Source organism: Antechinus flavipes, chromosome 1 (assembly GCF_016432865.1).
Source record: "Antechinus flavipes isolate AdamAnt ecotype Samford, QLD, Australia chromosome 1, AdamAnt_v2, whole genome shotgun sequence".
Taxonomy (NCBI): domain Eukaryota; kingdom Metazoa; phylum Chordata; class Mammalia; order Dasyuromorphia; family Dasyuridae; genus Antechinus; species Antechinus flavipes.
In genome coordinates, this window is record NC_067398.1 from 724,453,364 (window position 1) to 724,473,479 (window position 20,116).

The 20,116-nt window shown below is 43.0% G+C and overlaps 1 protein-coding gene across 8 annotated transcripts in view; it reads left to right on the forward strand.

The window, feature by feature from the left end:
* Positions 1 to 20,116, forward strand: part of LOC127537781 (zinc finger protein 260-like) — a 111,213-nt gene that overhangs the window by 41,955 nt on the left and 49,142 nt on the right. The window contains exons 1-2 of one of the 8 annotated variants that reach the window (XM_051971161.1): positions 11,469 to 12,572; positions 18,470 to 19,474. The exons of 4 other annotated variants lie outside the window; for them this stretch is intronic. In XM_051971161.1, coding sequence (XP_051827121.1) covers positions 19,430 to 19,474 — 45 coding nt within the window. In that variant the 5' untranslated portion in view covers positions 11,469 to 12,572; positions 18,470 to 19,429. 3 more of the 8 variants (XM_051970435.1, XM_051974215.1, XM_051975701.1) reach the window with 3 other exon arrangements.

A 20,116-nucleotide genomic window follows, 5' to 3' on the forward strand; every position in this document is an offset into this window, starting at 1 on the left:
TGAGCTCTCCACACTTTCAAAAAGGCTGAGCATAAAGATCACTTTCCCTTGGCCCTTAGCCTGCCAACATGAACTCCAGATGGGCAGGAGTGTTTAGGTAGTGTAGACATTTGATCAGTCTTCTCCTCTACCCCCTTTCTCCCACTGTAAGCATAAACTAAGCTTTGTTTGGCCAGTGGGAGGGAGTAGCTACCTTCTGTAGCTAATTTACCAGACTCTCTGGTCCAAGGGCTCTGCTCTTCCTAAATGGAACCAAGTCCCTTTGGGGAACCATTTGGTTAGATGGTGGGATATTCTACAGAGGAAGAAATTCTACAACATTTTGGGAGTTTTTCATAAAATAACTTCAGAAATAGAATAAACATCAAAAATTACCATTTCCCTGCCTCCATTGATGTCAGTTCCAACTAACTTGGCTTACTTGCTTTTCCCTCATACACACATTCCATCTCCCACCTCTATACCTTTGCCATAGATTGGCCCTTCACTCTTGAATGCTTTCTCTTCCCCCAGTCCCTTAGAGTTCACAGCTCCCATCAAAGTTCAGCTCGGGAAATAACTACTTTATTTAGTCCCTCCTAGGTTGTCAGTACTCCGCAATAGCATCACCCCCTAAGTATTTCTCTTGCGTATATCTACTTTAGATTTACTTTTCTGTATACATGTTATATTTTAAATTCTTTGGAAGATAGGAACTTATTTTGGTCAATTTCATCTTTTGGCTGGGCCATTATCTTACATAGTGACTACTACCCAATAGGGGCTTAATAAGTGCTTGCTGATTGGAATCAAATTGAAAAATTAAGAGACTTTGAGCCAGAAACTCAACACATTCAAATGTGTTGGGTAAGATTTCCCTTCTATATCTAATGCATCTGGTCATTCTTTCCAAAACAAAATAATCCTCCCTGGTCACTCTCTCTTATGTGTATTATTTCCTGTTAAATCCAATAAAATTCAATTCAATATAATGAAAGAAGCCTGGAATGGGCATTCCTCAGGCTCTGCTCTGTCCTACCAATGTGACCTCTAGGAAATCACTGTTTCTCTCTGTGGTTCCTCTCCTGGGGGAAAAAAGAGTTCAGTTTGCTAATGGTTAAGGTCCTTTGCAGCTCTAAATCCAAATGCTCAGTGAGCCCATGGCCATTGCTGTGATAAGGTGGCATTCGATAACAGACAACCAATAAAAAGACAACTGAGGACAAATGATTAAACCCTCAAAACAAATGAATGATTAGCTGGAAACTATCCTTGAAGCAGTCATAGGATCAGATTTTCCAAGTTGGGAACGGCCTTCATGGCCTGCCAGGCTGATTGTGTGATAAATCATGAAAGCCATGTGCTGCTTAAAAAATATAAAAGATGCTCTGGAATCCTGCCCATTAGTAGTGATGATCCTGCCCATTATAAACTCAAGAACCTAAAACAAGATTATAGATTTAGAACTGAGAAAGACATCAGAGGTCATCAAATCCTTCCCCTGAGTTTTACAGAGAAGGAAAGTGACATTCAAAGAGGTTAAATAAACAACCTAATATGATTAAGGTAGTGCGTAGCAGAGCTACTTCTATAGGTTATATTCTATAGTCTATAGACTATTTCTGTACTACTATAGAGCTACTTCTATGGACTATATTCTATAGGCAATGATTTTTCCATGAGTAAAATATTTGAACAGCGAATAGCAGAATTAGAAGGGCCTTGGAATATAGAATGTCAGAACTAGGAGGGCCTTGAGAACATTATCAAAGCTGGAAGGGAGGAATCTCAGAACAAAATCTATCAACCTGGGAAACCCCTTGGAGCCTAAAACAGCAGAGCTGGGAAAAGTCTTAGAATTTGCTGTCAGAACTGGAGGACCCTTAAAAATGTAGAATCTCAAAGTTGGGGGGAACCTTAGAACACAGAATGAGATGGAAAGATCCTGAGAATATAGAATCTCAGAGCTAACAAGAATCTGGGAGAGTAACATTTCAAAGATGGGAGGAATTTTAGAATATAGAATGTCAGAGCTGAAAAGAGCCTGAGAATACACAATGTCAAAAGTAGGAGGTAGCATAGAACAGACTGTCATGGCAGAAGCCTTAATAATCATCTGCCTTTAGGAACCATCTGCCCTAACTCTTTTACTTTCTAAAGTTTCCTAGAAAGCAGTGGAACTATGACTCTGATTCCTGATTCAAACTTCTTTCCATTGAACTGTTACCTGCATTTTTTTATGGGAGAGGAAAAATAGAAATAGTAAGCTAGGGACTAATATTCTCCCCCCACTCCTGCTTCTTCTACACACACACACACACACACACACACACACACACACACACACACACACTTTCTGTAAACAGGGCCAAAAGCTGCTCAGCCCAGATTTGCTTGGTTGGTCATTGAGATCAGAGAAATAGATCAATCATGAGAAGCCATCCTTCTCTAAGAGGAATTGCAGGTCTTTAGCATGAGGTTCTTGTCACAGGACTTCATGGTCCACTATAAATCTGCTCTTTTGATCTTCTTCAGGTCCAAAGATCAGAGATTCCCCTTTCTTGGCTGCTTATAACTTAAAAGAGGGAAGGAGGAAGGCAGCTCATGAAATCCCAAATAGCTACTTTTGTTTGGACACATGGGAATTGGGGACTGGGGAGTGTCAGAATCTGCTCGAGATGGAGACAGAGGGTCTATGGAGACATGGCTGCATCAGCTTTTCCTCTGATCCTTTTTAAGTTTTAAAATTATTTTTAATAACCTAATCTCGAATGTAATTCTTTTCCTCGGTGGAACATACCATGTGAGTGCAAAGTTAGTAAATGAATGTAAAATGTGAGCTGGAATTTTAAAAAGGTGAATTGTGTGTGAAAAAGAAAACCCTTTGTTTCCCTTTTCAGGAGCCAGACTCAACAGTTCTGGAGGGCTATCATCATTAGTAACCTTCAAATGACTTAAATGGACAAAGCAGTAAGGTGCCTGCCAGCCAGTTGGTTCTGAAAAGAATGTACAGCACTGGCAGCATAGCAGCAAACATGGTACCTGTTAGCGAAGTGCTGTCGATAGAGTTCCTGTTGTAGACTCTGTTTCATATCTGACAGCTCCAGAATCATGCCCTGGACAACCAGGGACTGCCTGGTGTCCAGTGAAGGGTCTAACAAAGTTGATCTGCTTGTTCTATTAGCCGAGAATGGGCTGTAGCCTTTACAAGCTGAATCTCTGCAACGATATGACTGAATTTTTTGTCCAGGTCAGAAATCTGCTCTTGTCAACTCTCTGGACATGAACAGACCTGCTGAGAATGGCTGAGCTGTTCATTCAAAGAGGCTGAAAGTAAGTGTGTATCTTTATGAGACGTGAGACTTTCTCTAGGAGATATGGCATCTTCTTCAGCTCCAGAAGACACCCTGATTCCAGGGTGCACTAAGCTCCTAAGCTCTTCAATAAGGTCACCAAGATCCTTGTTCTGCATGTTGTGGCTGGAAGCTTGTTCTCTTATAGATTCCTGCAGACTCATTGGTCCAGTTTGGAATTCTAGAAGCAACGACGTTAGTCCCTGCAGTCATACTCGATTCACATAAGTGGAACCAGCAACCTAGCCACCAATCACAGCCCCTACAACAGAACCGATGATTAACCAATTCTTTGTCTTTTCAGCTATTGGAGGCTCCTTCTCATGACTCTCCCTCCATGCTGCAGAAAAAAGGGAAAACTCCTCTCATTCTGATTCTTCAGTATTAATGCAGGCTGTTGGAAGCCTCTTCTCTTCCTGTAACAATCTGTGTTCCAGAGGTACAAGGTCCAAGTTCTGGGTATCTTCCTGGGAAACTCGATCCAAATGATCCCAAATGTCTTTGAGTCTCGCTTGGTGAACTTCCAGATTCTTTTGGACAATTCCTCGAGCCACCATGAACTCTTTCAGTCACATTCCCTTAGGCCTCTTGAAATCCATTTAGCCCAATGAAGTCCTCATAAGGGTCCCACCAAATTTTGGCCACAGAAGATATTCTCCATTGGGAATTCTGCCCCAGGGCTCAACCCATTTCAGTAAGTCTGTGATAGTCTGATGGCAGTTTTTGCTGAAGTTTTCCCCTTGGGCTGGAATCACTGACAGACAAAATTGTTTGAATAATAGTATTCTAAGGTTAGAGAGTCTCAAGATCACTAATATATCTTTCCTATAGTTTAAGGGAAGAAATATTAGTATATTCCTAGGCCAGGTGACTTTTACAATTCTTGACAGAACAACACTATTCTTAGATCAGAGAGCCTCAGGATCACAAAATCCAAAGCCAGAAGACTTAGAATCACCAACAGAGTGTTAAAACAGAAGCCCCCTAAGGTCAGGGGACCTCAAAATTATTGCTGTCTCCTCTAGAAGCTATATTACATCAAATATGTTCAAATTTGATATAGATGATGCAATAGCAGTGGAAATTCTACCCATTGCTAGTTCCCTTACATCAAGAAGAACAACGTAGCTTGAAAGTTTTCTTTTTTTCTTTAGGAAAAATCATCTTATGTGGGATGGGTGCTAGACCTCCTTATCCAAACTGACTATTTAGAGGCATCTTTAGGTACAAACAGCATTTAATCAGTTTTTGTAAGGAGCAAAAGACTCGGGATCATTGGATGGACTGAAAAAGAAGTAGCCACTGACCAATGGTCAGCAATGTTGTCTACTTCCTGTGGGACACATAGCTTCCTGAAGCTTAGGCCTAGAGTTTGACCTTTACTGCCTTCGGCCCTCTGAGAATAGGGATCATGGAAGATCCTAAAACTTAGGTCTAGGGTCTGACCCACTCCATCTCATAGACTTGTAGAGAAATTTTTACCTAGTTCCATTCATTCTGAATATCACACTTGTGAGAATCATAGAATGTAATCATTGAATCGAAAAAGAAATTATGGGCAATGCCTACATTGTAGAATTTTACTTTGCCTTCTAAAAAGACTCAAATTTTTACCCACAATGGAGCAATATTTCTGCATTCTATTTTTCCTCCTTGAAGCAATTAGGATCAAGTGACTAGTTCAGGGTCATACAGCTAGGAAGTGTTAAGTGTCTGAGGCCAGGTTTGAAATCAAGTCCTCCTGACTTCGGGCTTGGTGCTCTATCCACTGCACCGCCTAGCTGCCCCAATATTTCTGCATTCTGAAAGTACCCACAGAATGTGGTCATTTCTATCTGTCTCTAACAAGTGATTTTGATATAAAAACACACCATCATCTCAGAAAAATGAGGGAGAAATTAATTGTAAGGTCTATGCCTGAGAGACAAGATCATGATCAGGCCTTTGCTAGCAGAAGGAAAAGGAAACACCTACACTGGAGAGAGAATGGACATGGGAGGAGGTCCCGATGTCTCAGCAAATGGACTGAACCCAGACCATGCAGCCAAAGAAAGTGTTTCAGGATGGGGTCAGGAAGTCCACTGTTAAATAAGACTACTAGTTCTTAATGCATCTGTGCCCTTTGGGCCTCAGTTTGCCTATATATAAATGCAGTCTAGAAAACGTATAACAGGATTTCTAAGCCTTTATTTTTTTTTTTTTAACATGATGAGATCCCTCCCAGCTGTAACATTCCCTGTTCTAAGAACCATCCCAGCTCTGACATTCCCTGTTCTAAGATCCCTCCCATCTCTGACATTCCCTGTTCTAAGAGCTCTCCCAGCTCTGACATTCCCTGTTCTAAGAACCCTCCCAGCTCTGACATTCCCTGTTGTAAAAACCCTCCCAGCTCTGACATTCCCTGTTTTAAGAACCCTCCCAGCTCTGACATTGTCTGTTCTAAGAGCTTTCCACCTCTGATATTCCCTATTCTCAGGCCCCTTCTAGCTGTGACATTCCCCATCCTAAGACCCTCCTAGTGGTATCATTTTGTGGTTTTCTCACAAGCATGGACTATGGAGCCCTAACATTTTGTTTCTTCCTCAGCTGAGTGAGGAAGGACCAGCAGCTTGAGAATATGAGGGACGAAGGCCTCTGATTTTCTCTGTGTGCAGCAGCCCACCCTGCTCTTTCCTCCTTATGTACTCACAGGAAATCCTAGGAGGGCCAGGTAGGGTGGTGGATAGAGCACCAGTTCTTCCTCAAGATGAGAATACTGAGGCAAACACAGTAAAGTGAACTACCCAGGGACACATAGCTAGTTGGTGTCTGAGGCTGAGCAGCACTCCTAGAGCCACTACTGGAGCACCTGGTTTTAGGTGGACCTTGAAGGAACCAGGCCAAGGGTGGGGGGAAGTGAGGAGGGGTACAGGGCAGCACCTGGGCCGGCCTTGCTCTCTCTCCTCCCACGGGAACAAACCAGAGCCGCATCTTTTTCCCCATAGCATCTCCCTGGGCAAGTCTGTGGTGGCCACAGAAGCTGCTCCAGGGAGCTCTTGCCCAGAGACTGGGCTCTCCATCTACTGCCCCCACCCCCACCCTGGTGAAACAAACTCTTCTGGACATTTATAAGCTGTTCTATGCCGCAGGGCAAAGGGGAGTTCTGGGTCCAAATCCCTCTCTGATGCTTACTTATTATGGGCCAGAATTCTGAAACCAGGATCCTTTACAAGGTCAGTGGAATTGATAAGACAGTGGCTGTGTGGTTTAGCATGGGGATTAATAGTTCTGAGTTGCGTACATGTACTTAGTACTTAATTTAGTTCACAAGATTCACACCTACGATGATGTAATTAAAATAGAACATACAAAGCTGGAACAAACTCAGCCAGGATGGGACTGAGAGCCAGATTCATTCCATCGTCCACCTTTGTGGTGGCTGGAGGCTGAAGTGTGAACGTGGGGACTCAGAGCCAGATTCATTCGCTCCATCTCAAAGCACCAGGTGGCTGGCCTGGCCTCCTGCTTCCCCCCTGAGACCAAGACCCACCTGAAAGGCTCTCAAGGAAGCTAGCCGGGCACCAGGCAAGGAGACAATAAAGAATTTGGACTTTCTTGTGATTACTCATCTGAAATGAAGGCTGCTCCAAAAACCTCCAGAAAACCAACAACAACACTACACTTACTACCTCTGCTGTTTCACTACCCCAGGATTTGGGGTCTTCATGTGGAAATGGAAGCAGTTTAATTAGATGGCTTTTGGGGTCCTTCCAGTCAGAAATGGAGGATCCTAAGACTATTAAAATAATCCACTAACTGGCCTTTCCACATCCAGCCTCTCCTCCTTCCCATACGTTTTCCACACAATTGCCAAACACATTTCTAAGGAATAGATCTGACTAGGTCACTCCTTTGCTCTAGAACCTCCATGGCTCCCTGTTTCTTTAGGACTATGTCTTTATCTCTGTTAGTTATAAGTTAGTGATAAGTTAGTGATAAGGACATGATCCTGGAGAGATGGACTAAACACTTGCATCATCTTTTCCACAAATTGCCTCTGATCCATGGGGAAACTAAGGACTGTTTACCTTGGATTGAAGTCAACCTTTCCCTACCTGAAGTTCCCCGCTGAAGAAGAGGTTTTGAATGTGATTAGTGGCAAAGCGCCTGGAGCTGGTTTTACTCCAACTGAGGTTTACAAAGTGGGGCGTCTACTGCTCATGTGGAAGCTGACTGGAATGTTCTGGGTTCAAGGATGTCTCCGCTGTCCATTTCTATAGAGACAAAGGGGATAAGCTGTCCTGTCACAATCAGAGAGTGCGTCTGTCCCTTAGTGGCTGTTGGCAAGAATCTCGCCAGAGATCTCCCCAGGAGCTGATCCTTCTCCCAAAACTCAGTCCTCTGCCTGAGAACCACTGTGGCTTCTGAAGGGCCAGGAACAACTCCAGGAGAAATGGCAGGAGCACAACATAAGCCTATGCACAAAGTTGGAGATCTGGTACTGTGGGGGCTGAGGATTTATGGAAACTTGGGTCAATGGTATTGTATGTCAGCTTCAGGGTGTCACGTTCCCCTGCATAAGGGCCTATAATCTGGAGCTTTCCCAGTCCCCAATGGAGTAAAATCGGGCTGAGTGCTTCCATGCCTTTTACCGTGACATTCTGAGCCCTGTGTCAAGCTCCTTTAATGGGAACAGAATGCCATGGAGAGCAGCTACTCCCTCTGGGAAATTCTCCAACTTTAAAAGGCTCCAGGCCGAGGCTGAGCTGGAGGGAGAGCTGGGACGGGGCGCACGGTCTCTGAGCACCTTTGGGGGGGACGTCCTCTTCCCCAGCAGGGTGAGCAGCTCTTCCGAGGCAGGGTTCCGCTCTCAAGGGCTCAGGGAAGGACCCCCGGAATCGCAAATGGGTTTTTGTTGGATGCTCATGGTCTGCTATGACTCTCCTTCCCCCAGTGCTCGGGCCTCGGTCTCCCTCGGATCCCTCCCTCTCCCAGCCCTCACATCGACCTCCTTAAAGCCCGTTCTGATTAGGTCACCCTACTCTTCAGTGCCCGCCCGTGGCTCCCTGTTACTGCCCCGATCCAACAGCGCTTTGGAAATGTTCCCTCTCCTCCCGGGTCAGGGGCTGCTTTTCCTGACGTCAAGAGCCGCCCTTGCGGAGGCTGCAGTGGCCCCGAAGAACAAATGGAAGGAAATGCAGCAGAAAGGATGGGGCTGGGGGATGGGGAGGGCGGCAGGACCTGCCTATTCTCCCACCGTGGCGGGGAGGGGGAGGGGGAGAGGGAGGGCGCTGCAATTACAAGATGATGCTTGTTTGAGATGCGCGGGGAGGGTCGGTGTGGGAAAGCCAGAGGCCGCGGTTTGCTGGGGAGGGGAAAGGCTGAACCTGAAGTCCGGAGCCAGAAGCGGCGCCCGGGGGGTTTACTGGAAAGGAGGGGAGGGAAAATGGGGGAGGGGAGGGGAGCCGGGCTCAGCTCGGGTCTTGCGTCACTTTCTGTCCGCCTCTGTCCCCTAATCCCGTGAATCAGCCTTGGCGAGGGCTGGGACTTGATGGCTGTCAGCGAGCGTCAGTGCGTTAAGCGGAACAGGGCCGCGCTTCCGAGAGTGCCTGAGTCCCGTCAGGCCTGGAGCTTTAGGGGCTCAACCACAAACCCCTAATGTGCCATGTATCAGCGGCGTTCTTACGTGTCAACGGGGCTATGGCTATTTTGTGTCAATGGAGTTGCTGTGTATCAGCCGGGCTATATTATGTGTCAACAGGGTTATTATGTATCAATGGCGTTATTCGATATCATTAGGGCTTTGTATCAATGAGGCTACTATGTATCAATGGGACTGTTGCGGATCAGCGAGGTTATTATGTATCTATGGCTTTGTTACGTATCACGGGGTTATTACGTCTCGGCTACTGAAGCTCTAGGACACATTTGTAGCCCTTAACTTCCCATTATAGAAAATTCCGGAGCTCGCGGCCCTGTAGCTCCGCCCCCTCATTCCTGGGGGCCGTCCTCTTCGCCCCTCCCCTCTTCCCCCTCCCCTTGTATCTCAGCCTCGGGCCACCCAAAGAACCGCTGAACAAAACCACTGGAGCTAGATTTCCCTGAAAAACTGCTAGGAGGAGTGAAGGGGGGTGGGGGCGGCCGCCGGAGCGAAGCCTCGGGGCGGGGACTGGGCAGCGGTGGCGTCTCTAATTGGCTCAAAGTTCCAGACGCGGTGTGGAGGAGAGTATGTGAGTAAAAGGGCTGAATTTCCCCTTCCTCATCTGCAGCCCACGGAGAAGGGCCGGGGTCTGAGAACGCCCCGTTTCCAGAAGCCAGCCACTGGGTGCGCCCCCAGCCCAGTGAGCCTCAGTGCGGGGCTCGGAAGTTGTTTCTAGATTCTCTATCCTGGAGCCGTCCAGAAGCCCCTAAAGTCTCAGTTCCGCTTGGGGATGGCAGCGCTGGTTGTTGGTCCTGGACAAGGTGAGGCGCCTGAGACCCCCGCTGGCACCCTCCCCTCGCTTCACCTCCCTCTCCTTGCCTCAATTGTCATGTTATGCCACAGTTCTCTTTAACTGTCCTGACTCAGTTTCTCTTCACTAATTTCCCTTGTCTCAGTTTTCTTAACTGTTCTGTCTCAATCCCCTAAATTGTAAACTCCCCCTGTGGCCCATTAAAACTAAGGACCATTTGCTCTAAGGTTATAAATTAGCAAGGCAAACAAGAGAGTAGACCTCCTGATTCTTCTGTCCTCAAGAATTTACAATATCCCTCTAAAATATTCTAAGATATCTCACTGACATCTTTATTTCTGTGTATTCAGACATCCTGTCTCTGGGTTTTTTTTTTTTTAATTTTTTTTTATTTAATAATTACATTATATTGACACTTGTTTCTGTTCCGATTTTTTTCCCCCTCCCTCCCTCCACCCCCTCCCCTAGATGGCAAGCAGTCCTTTATATGTTGGATATGTTGAAGTATATCCTAGATACAATATATGTTTGCAGAACCGAACAGTTCTCTTGTTGCGTAGGGAGAATTGGATTCAGAAGGTATAAATAATCCGGGAAGAAAAACAAAAATGCAGATAGTTTACATTCGTTTCCCAGTGTTCTTTCTTTGGGTGTAGCTGCTTTTGTCCGTCATTTATCAATTGAAACTCAGGTCTCTTTGTCAAAGAAATCCACTTCCATCAAAATATGTCCTCATACAATATCGTTGTCGAAGTGTATGATGATCTCCTGGTTCTGCTCATTTCACTTAGCATCAGTTCATGTAAGTCTCGCCAGTCCTCTCTGTATTCATCCTGCTGGTCATTTCTTACAGAACAATAATATTCCATAACATTCATATACCACAATTTACCCAGCCATTCTCCAATTGATGGGCATCCATTCATTTTCCAGTTTCTAGCCACTACAAACAGGGCTGCTACAAACATTTTGGCACATACAGGTCCCTTTCCCTTCTTTAGTATTTCTTTGGGATATAAGCCCAATAGAAACACTGCTGGATCAAAGGGTATGCACAATTTGATAATTTTTTGGGCATAATTCCAGATTGCTCTCCAGAATGGTTGGATTCGTTCACAACTCCACCAACAATGCATTAGTGTCCCAGTTTTCCCGCATCCCCTCCAACATTCATCATTATTTTTTCCTGTCATCTTAGCCAATCTGACAGTGTGTAGTGGTATCTCAGAGTTGTCTTAATTTGCATTTCTCTGATCAATAATGATTTGGAACACTCTTTCATATGAGTGGTAATAGTTTCAATCTCATCCTCTGAAAATTGTCTGTTCATATCCTTTGACCATTTATCAATTGGAGAATGGCTTGATTTCTTATAAATTTGAGTCAGTTCTCTATATATTTTGGAAATGAGGCCTTTATCAGAACCTTTAACTGTAAAAATGTTTTCCCAGTTTGTTGCTTCCCTTCTAATCTTGTTTGCATTAGTTTTATTTGTACAAAAGCTTTTTAATTTGATGTAATCGAAATTTTCTATTCTGTGATCCTGTCTCTGGTTTTTTTTTTTTTAATTTTTTTTTATTTAATAATTACATTATATTGACACTTGTTTCTGTTCCGATTTTTTTCCCCTCCTCCCTCCACCCCCTCCCCTAGATGGCAAGCAGTCCTTTATATGTTGGATATGTTGAAGTATATCCTAGATACAATATATGTTTGCAGAACCGAACAGTTCTCTTGTTGCGTAGGGAGAATTGGATTCAGAAGGTATAAATAATCCGGGAAGAAAAACAAAAATGCAGATAGTTTACATTCGTTTCCCAGTGTTCTTTCTTTGGGTGTAGCTGCTTTTGTCCGTCATTTATCAATTGAAACTCAGGTCTCTTTGTCAAAGAAATCCACTTCATCAAAATATGTCCTCATACAATATCGTTGTCGAAGTGTATGATGATCTCCTGGTTCTGCTCATTTCACTTAGCATCAGTTCATGTAAGTCTCGCCAGTCCTCTCTGTATTCATCCTGCTGGTCATTTCTTACAGAACAATAATATTCCATAACATTCATATACCACAATTTACCCAGCCATTCTCCAATTGATGGGCATCCATTCATTTTCCAGTTTCTAGCCACTACAAACAGGGCTGCTACAAACATTTTGGCACATACAGGTCCCTTTCCCTTCTTTAGTATTTCTTTGGGATATAAGCCCAATAGAAACACTGCTGGATCAAAGGGTATGCACAATTTGATAATTTTTTGGGCATAATTCCAGATTGCTCTCCAGAATGGTTGGATTCGTTCACAACTCCACCAACAATGCATTAGTGTCCCAGTTTTCCCGCATCCCCTCCAACATTCATCATTATTTTTTCCTGTCATCTTAGCCAATCTGACAGGTGTGTAGTGGTATCTCAGAGTTGTCTTAATTTGCATTTCTCTGATCAATAATGATTTGGAACACTCTTTCATATGAGTGGTAATAGTTTCAATCTCATCCTCTGAAAATTGTCTGTTCATATCCTTTGACCATTTATCAATTGGAGAATGGCTTGATTTCTTATAAATTTGAGTCAGTTCTCTATATATTTTGGAAATGAGGCCTTTATCAGAACCTTTAACTGTAAAAATGTTTTCCCAGTTTGTTGCTTCCCTTCTAATCTTGTTTGCATTAGTTTTATTTGTACAAAAGCTTTTTAATTTGATGTAATCGAAATTTTCTATTCTGTGATCCTGTCTCTGGGTTTTTAGGCCTCCCCCATCCTGACAGAAATTTTCCCAGGCTTTTTACCCCTTCCTTTGTTTAGAGAAAAGGTATTTAAGAAGTTGGGGTTCCTCCATTCATTGCTGGATGCTGTCCATTGGATTCTTTGAGATGACAGTCTCCTCCAGCCCTGGGACCAACATGGATTCCTTGGTCCCAGTATATCTTTATCTCTGTCTGACTGGATAATTTGAGATGAGAGTCCTGTCCAGTCAATTATACTCTCCCATGAATAAAATATTAAAAACTCTCTAATCTCTCTCCTGCCTCAGTTTCTCTGGCATTACATTTTGGAGGTCCCCTAAGCTAATAGAAACTGAGAACTGGATTAGAGATTAGAGACCTCTCGGTCTCCACCTGGGCCTGAGGAGGCTTGGGACCTGGGTCTATTCTTTGGGAAAAGACCTCCAGATCCTTCGAGGGAAAGGAAGTAGTTTTTCAGCCTCAGTTGGGCCTACAGTGGACAACGAAATCGATTCGGCATTTGGGGGAGTAATCTGTCTGGGTACCTTTTGGGGTACCATTTGGTTCTGGTTCTGGTCTGTTGCTAGCAACCTGTGGTCTCAGAATAAATACCGAGGGGTTTGAAAGTTCTGAGACGGGTAGTTTCTGGAAAGCTGGAAAATATCCTTTGGGTATGTGTTATATGTTTGTTTAATGTTGTAACTGTGTAGTCTGTGTGATGTGTGTTCTATGTTCTGTGTGCTTTGTCTGTTTTGTTGGTTGAAAAAATTTTAAGAGCAACGTTGCAACTGTGCTTAGTAAAATGGAGCTCCACATGTGTCTGTGTGTGTCTGTGTTAAAAGATTTTTTTTGAATTTAATTTTATTTTATAATAACTTTATATTGACAGAATCCATGCCAGGGTAATTTTTTACAACATTATCCCTTGCACTAGCTTATGTTTCGATTTTCCCCCTCCCTCCCTTCACCCCCTCCCCAAGATGGCAAGCAGTCCTATATATGTTAGATATGTTGCAATATATCCTAGATACAATATATGTGTGCAGAACCGAACAGTTCTCTTGTTGCACAGGGCGAATTGGATTCAGAAGGTAAAAATAACTCGGGAAGAAAATCAAAAATGCAAATAGTTCATATTCGTTTCCTAGTGTTCTTTCTTTGGGTGTAGCTGTTTCTGTCCATCATTTATCAATTGAAACTCAGTTACGTCTCTTTGTCAAAGAAATCCACTTCCATCAGAATACATCCTCATACAATATCGTTGTCAAAGTGTATAATGATCTCCTGGTTCTGCTCATTTCACTTAGCATCAGTTCATGTAGGTCTCTCCAAGCCTCTCTGTATTCATCCTGCTGGTCATTCCTTACAGAGCAATAATATTCCATAACATTCATATACCACAATTTACCCAGCCATTCTCCAATTGATGGGCATCCATTCATTTTCCAGTTTTTAGCCACTAGAAACAGGGCTGCCACAAACATTTTGGCACATACAGGTCCCTTTCCCTTCTTTAGTATCTCTTTGGGATATAAGCCCAATAGAAACACTGCTGGATCAAAGGGTATGCACATTTTGATAACTTTTTGGGCATAATTCCAGATTGCTCTCCAGAATGGTTGGGTTCATTCACAACTCCACCAACAATGCATCAGTGTCCCAGTTTTCCTGCATCCCCTCCAACATTCATTATTATTTTTTCCTGTCATCTTAGCCAATCTGACAGGTGTGTAGTGGTATCTCAGAGTTGTCTTAATTTGCATTTCTCTGATCAATAGTGATTTGGACCACTCTTTCATATGAGTGGTAATAGTTTCAATTTCATCCTCTGAAAATTGTCTGTTCATATCCTTTGACCATTTATCAATTGGAGAATGGCTTGGTTTCTTATAAATTAGGGTCAGTTCTCTATATATTTTGGAAATGAGGCCTTTATCAGAACCTTTAACTGTAAAGATGTTTTCCCAGTTTGTTGCTTCCCTTCTAATCTTATTTGCATTCGTTCTGTTTGTACAAAGGCTTTTTAATTTGATGTAATCAAAATTTTCTATTCTGTGATCAGTAATGGTCTCTAGTTCATCTAGTCACAAATTTCTTTCTCCTCCACAAGTCTGAGAGATAAACTATCCTATGTTCCTCTAATTTATTTATAATCTCGTTCTTTATGCCTAGGTCATGGACCCATTTTGATCTTATCTTGGTATATGGTGTTAAGTGTGGGTCCTTGACTAATTTCTGCCATACTAATTTCCAGTTATCCCAGCAGTTTTTATCAAATAATGAATTCTTAACCCAAAAGTTAGAATCTTTGGGTTTGTCAAACACTAGATTGCTATAGTTGACTATTCTGTCTTGTGAACTTAACCTTTTTCACTGATCAACTAATCTATTTCTTAGCCAATACCAAATGGTTTTGGTGACTGCTGCTTTAAAATACAATTTTAGATCAGGTACAGCTAGACCACCTTCATCTGTGTTAAAAGTTAACAAGCTTGTAAAAGATAAGAATTCAACCTTTGTGTTGCAGGCTTAGAAAATATCAAGAAGTTTGAAAAATCTTTCTCTCTCCTTCTGTCTCTGGCTGACTGCAGCAGTCTTGTGGAGGAAAAGGGAGAAAAGGGAGAGAAAGGAAGCAATAAAAAAAGAAAGAAAAAATAGATTGAAAGGGATTTGAAAGTTTGGACTAGAGTAAAGAGCAATAAAATTCAAGCTTATCCTGGTCTGGGCAATAAAAAGCTTTGGAGATAAGATGCTAATAGCTGTTAGAAGAAATGTGGTGGGAAAGAAAAGAAAAAAAACTTTAAAAAACAGGTGTATTAGTTTGATTCAGTTTATTACCTTCTGAAATATATCGAGTTATTTGTTGACACAAGTTATACTTTAAATCCAGTTCTGCTGGACATGTGTGGGTTTTTGGAGGTTTGGGCTATTCACTATAGTGTGAATCTTATAGGTTTTTGAAGGAAAAAGTAAAGAGGAATGCAGGTGATTTAGGAAGGACTCATTTGTAGGGGCAATTAAAGGTTTGCATGGTTTTAGGAAAGTGAAAGAAAGACTTTTGGGAGAAGGTGAAGAGGTAGGGGAGGGAGCCACCCATCCCCACTACCTTCTACTACTTTACCAAAGGAGCATCTGGTAGGAAAGTTCTTTAAGGACATTGTTCAAGTATGTAGCTAGGGAGAAGGAGAAAGTTGGAAATGGGTGGATTTGGGAAAAAACCTGATGTTGGGAAACTGATGGGCTAAATCTTGAAAAGGATCCCCATGTAGGAAATTGAGTGGGGAACCTAAGGGAAGTTTTTTTTTCTAGGGGGCAGGAGTGGGGGAAGGGGGGCCATGTGGAATCCTTTTCTCTCCTCACCCCCCTGAGTGTGTTCCTGCTGTTTTTTTTTTTTTTCTTATCTGATTAAGGCCAGTGCAGCAAACTGTGATTTAAAGGGATATGCTTACTTTTAGGTTAATTGATTAAATATTTGTTTCTTTAATACATAAAGGTTTTCTTGGTTGAGGAATATGGTCATAAATGTGATCCATACTTTGGTAGGAATATTTCTAAAAGTTTAATTGCTATTTAAAAAAAATTTCTTGAATTCTTTTATGTGGAATTAGGTCTTTTGTATAAGTTTAAATTGATTGTATTAGGTCATTCTGAGGTTATTTAAAGGGCCTCTGAAAATAATAGTTTTTTCTTTGTCCTTTTGAAAATGTTTCTGTTATGGACAATATGCAATTTGGGATCTTTTTCTATGTATTGGGTATTTTAAAAGCAAAATGATTTGTATGTATAATGTTCATTCATGTAACATCTACCTAGATATGATAATTGTTCTAAGTTGTGAACTTACTGAGACAAAATTTCTTTCTATTGTTACTATAAGGTTATGGTAACTCTTTGTTTAAGATTTATCAGAAATTTGATTAATGAAATCTGTTATTGGAGGTAAAATTTCTTGGGTTTATAGTTAATTAGTTAATGCTATTTGGGAGTTTTAAAGCTCCACCCTCTGACAGTTACTGGGACAATTGATAAGCAGTTAAAACTCAACTGCTTATGTTATGTTATAGCTATGTTCTTACATTTTTCCTTCTGTAACTGATCTCTCTAATCAGGGCAATGGTCAATAGAAACTGTTAATGCAATTCAATTATGCCATGCCTTGCTATTTTCAGTCTGGTCATACGTAATTATTGTATCCTAAATGCTTGGGCAACTAAGTATTTCCCCTGGTCATGTGTCTGTTACTGGATATTTGTGTTTGTTTCTTTAAGGTTTCTACATGATAAGAGGACAATTAACAGGGGTCTGTAAGACTGCACCCCTTTGCCTGGCCTGTAAAGCAAACTCATCTCTTCACATAGGAAACAGTTTATTTTGGCCTCCTCATATTTTGCAGCAGTCTGGTGAACTGAGTCTTTCGATCTGAGACTGATCTAATCTTTGTGTGTTAGATTTGTGTTTTTGGTCTAGATTTTGATCAAATTACAGATATTGGCTTGCTTCTGGAACCTGGATCAGCTTGGATCAGCTTTGATTGTCAGTCAGTGCGGTACACCTACCCTCTCTCTGCATGGAATGCCATTTATCAGCCTGGAGCAGCAGTTTTAAATGAGACCATGGACTGGACCCTGCATCGAGTGTACTTTGGACTGATATAAGGAACTTTGGGAATGATTGATGACTGACTGTTAAACCTTGCCTGGATCATCTCTTACTGTATGTTTAAGATGGGGCTGGGATTTGTTAAAAACTCTGTGATTATTGCTATTATGTTTGAGGGATTTTTAGGAAATGCTACTGTACTAGTCTGTTATGTATAGGGATTTTGATTCACTCTTGGGATTTATGTGTGGAATGGTCATTTGATAATTCCTTTCCATGAGAAAAAAAGGGGAGGGAGAGATAGAACATTGGGGAAACTGGTATATTTTTTTTCAAAATACCTGAAAGAATGGGAACCCCTAGCTCCTATTCACTTAGCCTTAGGCATTTCTGCCCCACCCCTCCATCTCACTAGTTCAGATTGAATTTGGATGCTTTAGCTTTAGAATCTCTTATTTTGTTAAAATTGTCCTGGCAGACTCAGTTTTGGGGATTATTTTTTTAGAAAAGTTTTAGAAATCAGACATCTGTCTTGGGACTGGCAGTCTCTCTGATCTGTTTTTCCAGTCCTGTAACCCCAGTTCATTAAGTATTTCAGCATTTCAAAGGACCTTGAAGTTTGGCACGAGGCACCTAAAAAGTTTGGAGTTTGCCTGCCTTGATGATCTAACTGTGCATAATCTGCAATCTGATCCTTTCTGCAGCCCTGTTTCTCTGGGCGGGGACAGGTGGAGCTACTACAAGCTTCATCCTTCCCCCATGGAGAGGGCTGCCTCTCTGAATGGGCCTTGGACCCTGCTGCTCTGTAAGCAGAGACTGAGTTAAGTGCATAAATGACCACAGACCTAACTGTCCATCTCAAACTGGATTCTCTGGCTGAGATGGTGCTCCAGAACTGTAGAAGACCTGACATGGTTGTAACAGGGAGCCTTTGTACAGCTGTTAACTCTGGGGTTATCAGGGAGAGACTTGCTCTTGCCAAATGAGTCCTTAAATTTTTCTAGTTTTATTTGTGTGGAATGTTATGCCACAGTTCTCTTTAACTGTCCTGACTCAGTTTCCCTGTACTAGTTTCCCTTGTCTCAGTTTTCTTAACTGTTTTGTCTCAATCCCCTAAATTGTAAACTCCCCCTGTGGCCCATTAAAACTGAGGACCATTTGCTTTAAGGTTATAAATTAGCAAGACAAACAAGAGAGTAGACTTCCTGACTCTTCTGTCCTCAAGAATTTACAATATCCCTCTAAAATATTCCAAGATACTTCACTGATATCTTTATTTCTGTATATTCAGACATCCTGTCTCTGGGTTTTTAGGATTTATGGCCTCCCCCATCCTGACAGAAATTTTCCGCGCTTCTTACCCCTTCCTTTGTTTAGAGAAAAGGTATTTAAGAAGTTGGGGTTCTCCCATTCATCACTGGAGGCTGGCGGCTGGATGCTGGATGCTGTCCACTGGATTCTTTGAGATGACTATCTCCTCCAGCCCTGGGACCAACATGGATTCTTTGGTCCCAGTATATCTTTATCTCTATCTAACTGGATAATTTGAGACGAGAGTCCTGTCCAGTCAATTATACTCTCCCATTAATAAAATATTAAAAACTCTCTAATCTCTCGTCTGCCTCCGTTTCTCCGATATTAGTCTGGTTGAGAAATAGGGCAAAGGCTCCTGGATCCTTCAGGGACCGCCCCCTTTTGCTCCCCTTCCCTTTCTTTGTCCTTTACCCTTTCCCCTCTTTTTTTGCCCCTTTCATTTCCCCCTACTCCCGCTTTCTCCCTCTTTCATTTCCTCTTCCTCCTCTTTCCCCTTCCTCTCCCCAAATCCCTCTCTCTGACATGGATGATCTGGGGCTCCCACATTCTCTCCTTCCTTCTTATTCTTCTTCATGTTACCCTCTCCCCAACTCCCCTCCCCCGAAAAGGTGCTTCAGCCTCACCTCCTTAGCCCTCTCCAAAAACACCATCCTGGGTCTTTTCTTCATCTTCCTTTCAAGTGTCACTGTCTACCCCCTCCCCAGATGACCAGCTATTTTCCAGGACTCCTCTGGGCTAGTTAAGGGGGAGAGACAAACAAGGCTTTATTTTGTCCCTGGAAGTCCTGGCAGCCAAGTCTGGAGGGGAGGTATAGAGTAGGCATTTCATCAAGGCAGGTTTAGTTGATCCAAGCCCTGGAAACAGACAAACCTTCCCCCTGGGGTTTGTGTGAGCAGGGAGGACTGTGGGTTCTCCAAAGCAGAGGGAGGTTTGGGAGTTGGGAGGGGCAAAAGGCCAACCTTGTTCATGGCTCCTTGTTCCTTCCTAGCTCAGCCTTCAGAGACCCCACAGGGCCCATGCAGAAGAGAGCATGGCCATCCTGGCCCCTATGTTCCTCACCATTAGGCCTTCCCAGGTGAGTAGCACCATTCCCTTTCTGACAGGTATCCTAGGTCCTAGAGGGCAGACAGACCCTTTCTCCAAAGCTCTCAAATCTCAGGGCACCTGAGACCTTTCAATCACCAGGTCCCAATAGTTTGAGTCCTTCCTGTGTGCCAGGCCACAGATAAAATCCTCCTTTTGCACTCATGGCTTTGCTTCTGCCCTTCTGCCCTTCACCATATGTTAGTGTGCGACTCCTCCATGCTTCCTGTGGTCCACCCAGACTGGCCTGTTTTCAGTTCCTTGCACATCTCCTCTTTCTTGGTTTCCCCTCCCTGGCTGGAATGCTTTTCTCCTCTCATCTCACCCCTCTGGAAGTCTCTTGTTCGAGGTTCAGCTCAAGCCCTGACTTTCCCAGATCCCCTTATGCCCCTCAGCTACTCAATGCCTTTCCATCCCCAATCAGGACTGTTCCTGGGCTTGTTGTCTCCCTTAGTGGACTGGGAGCTCCCTAAGTCAGAGACTGTTTTTGCCCTTTTTGTATCCCCAGGAATTAGCCCAGAACTTGACCCAGGGGAGACCTCTCTGAGTGCTTATTGATTTGAAAAAGAAGCTCTGGCCCAACCTGAAGCATATGGTAGCAGCTCCTAAAGGCTTTGCTTTCAGATTTTGCAAT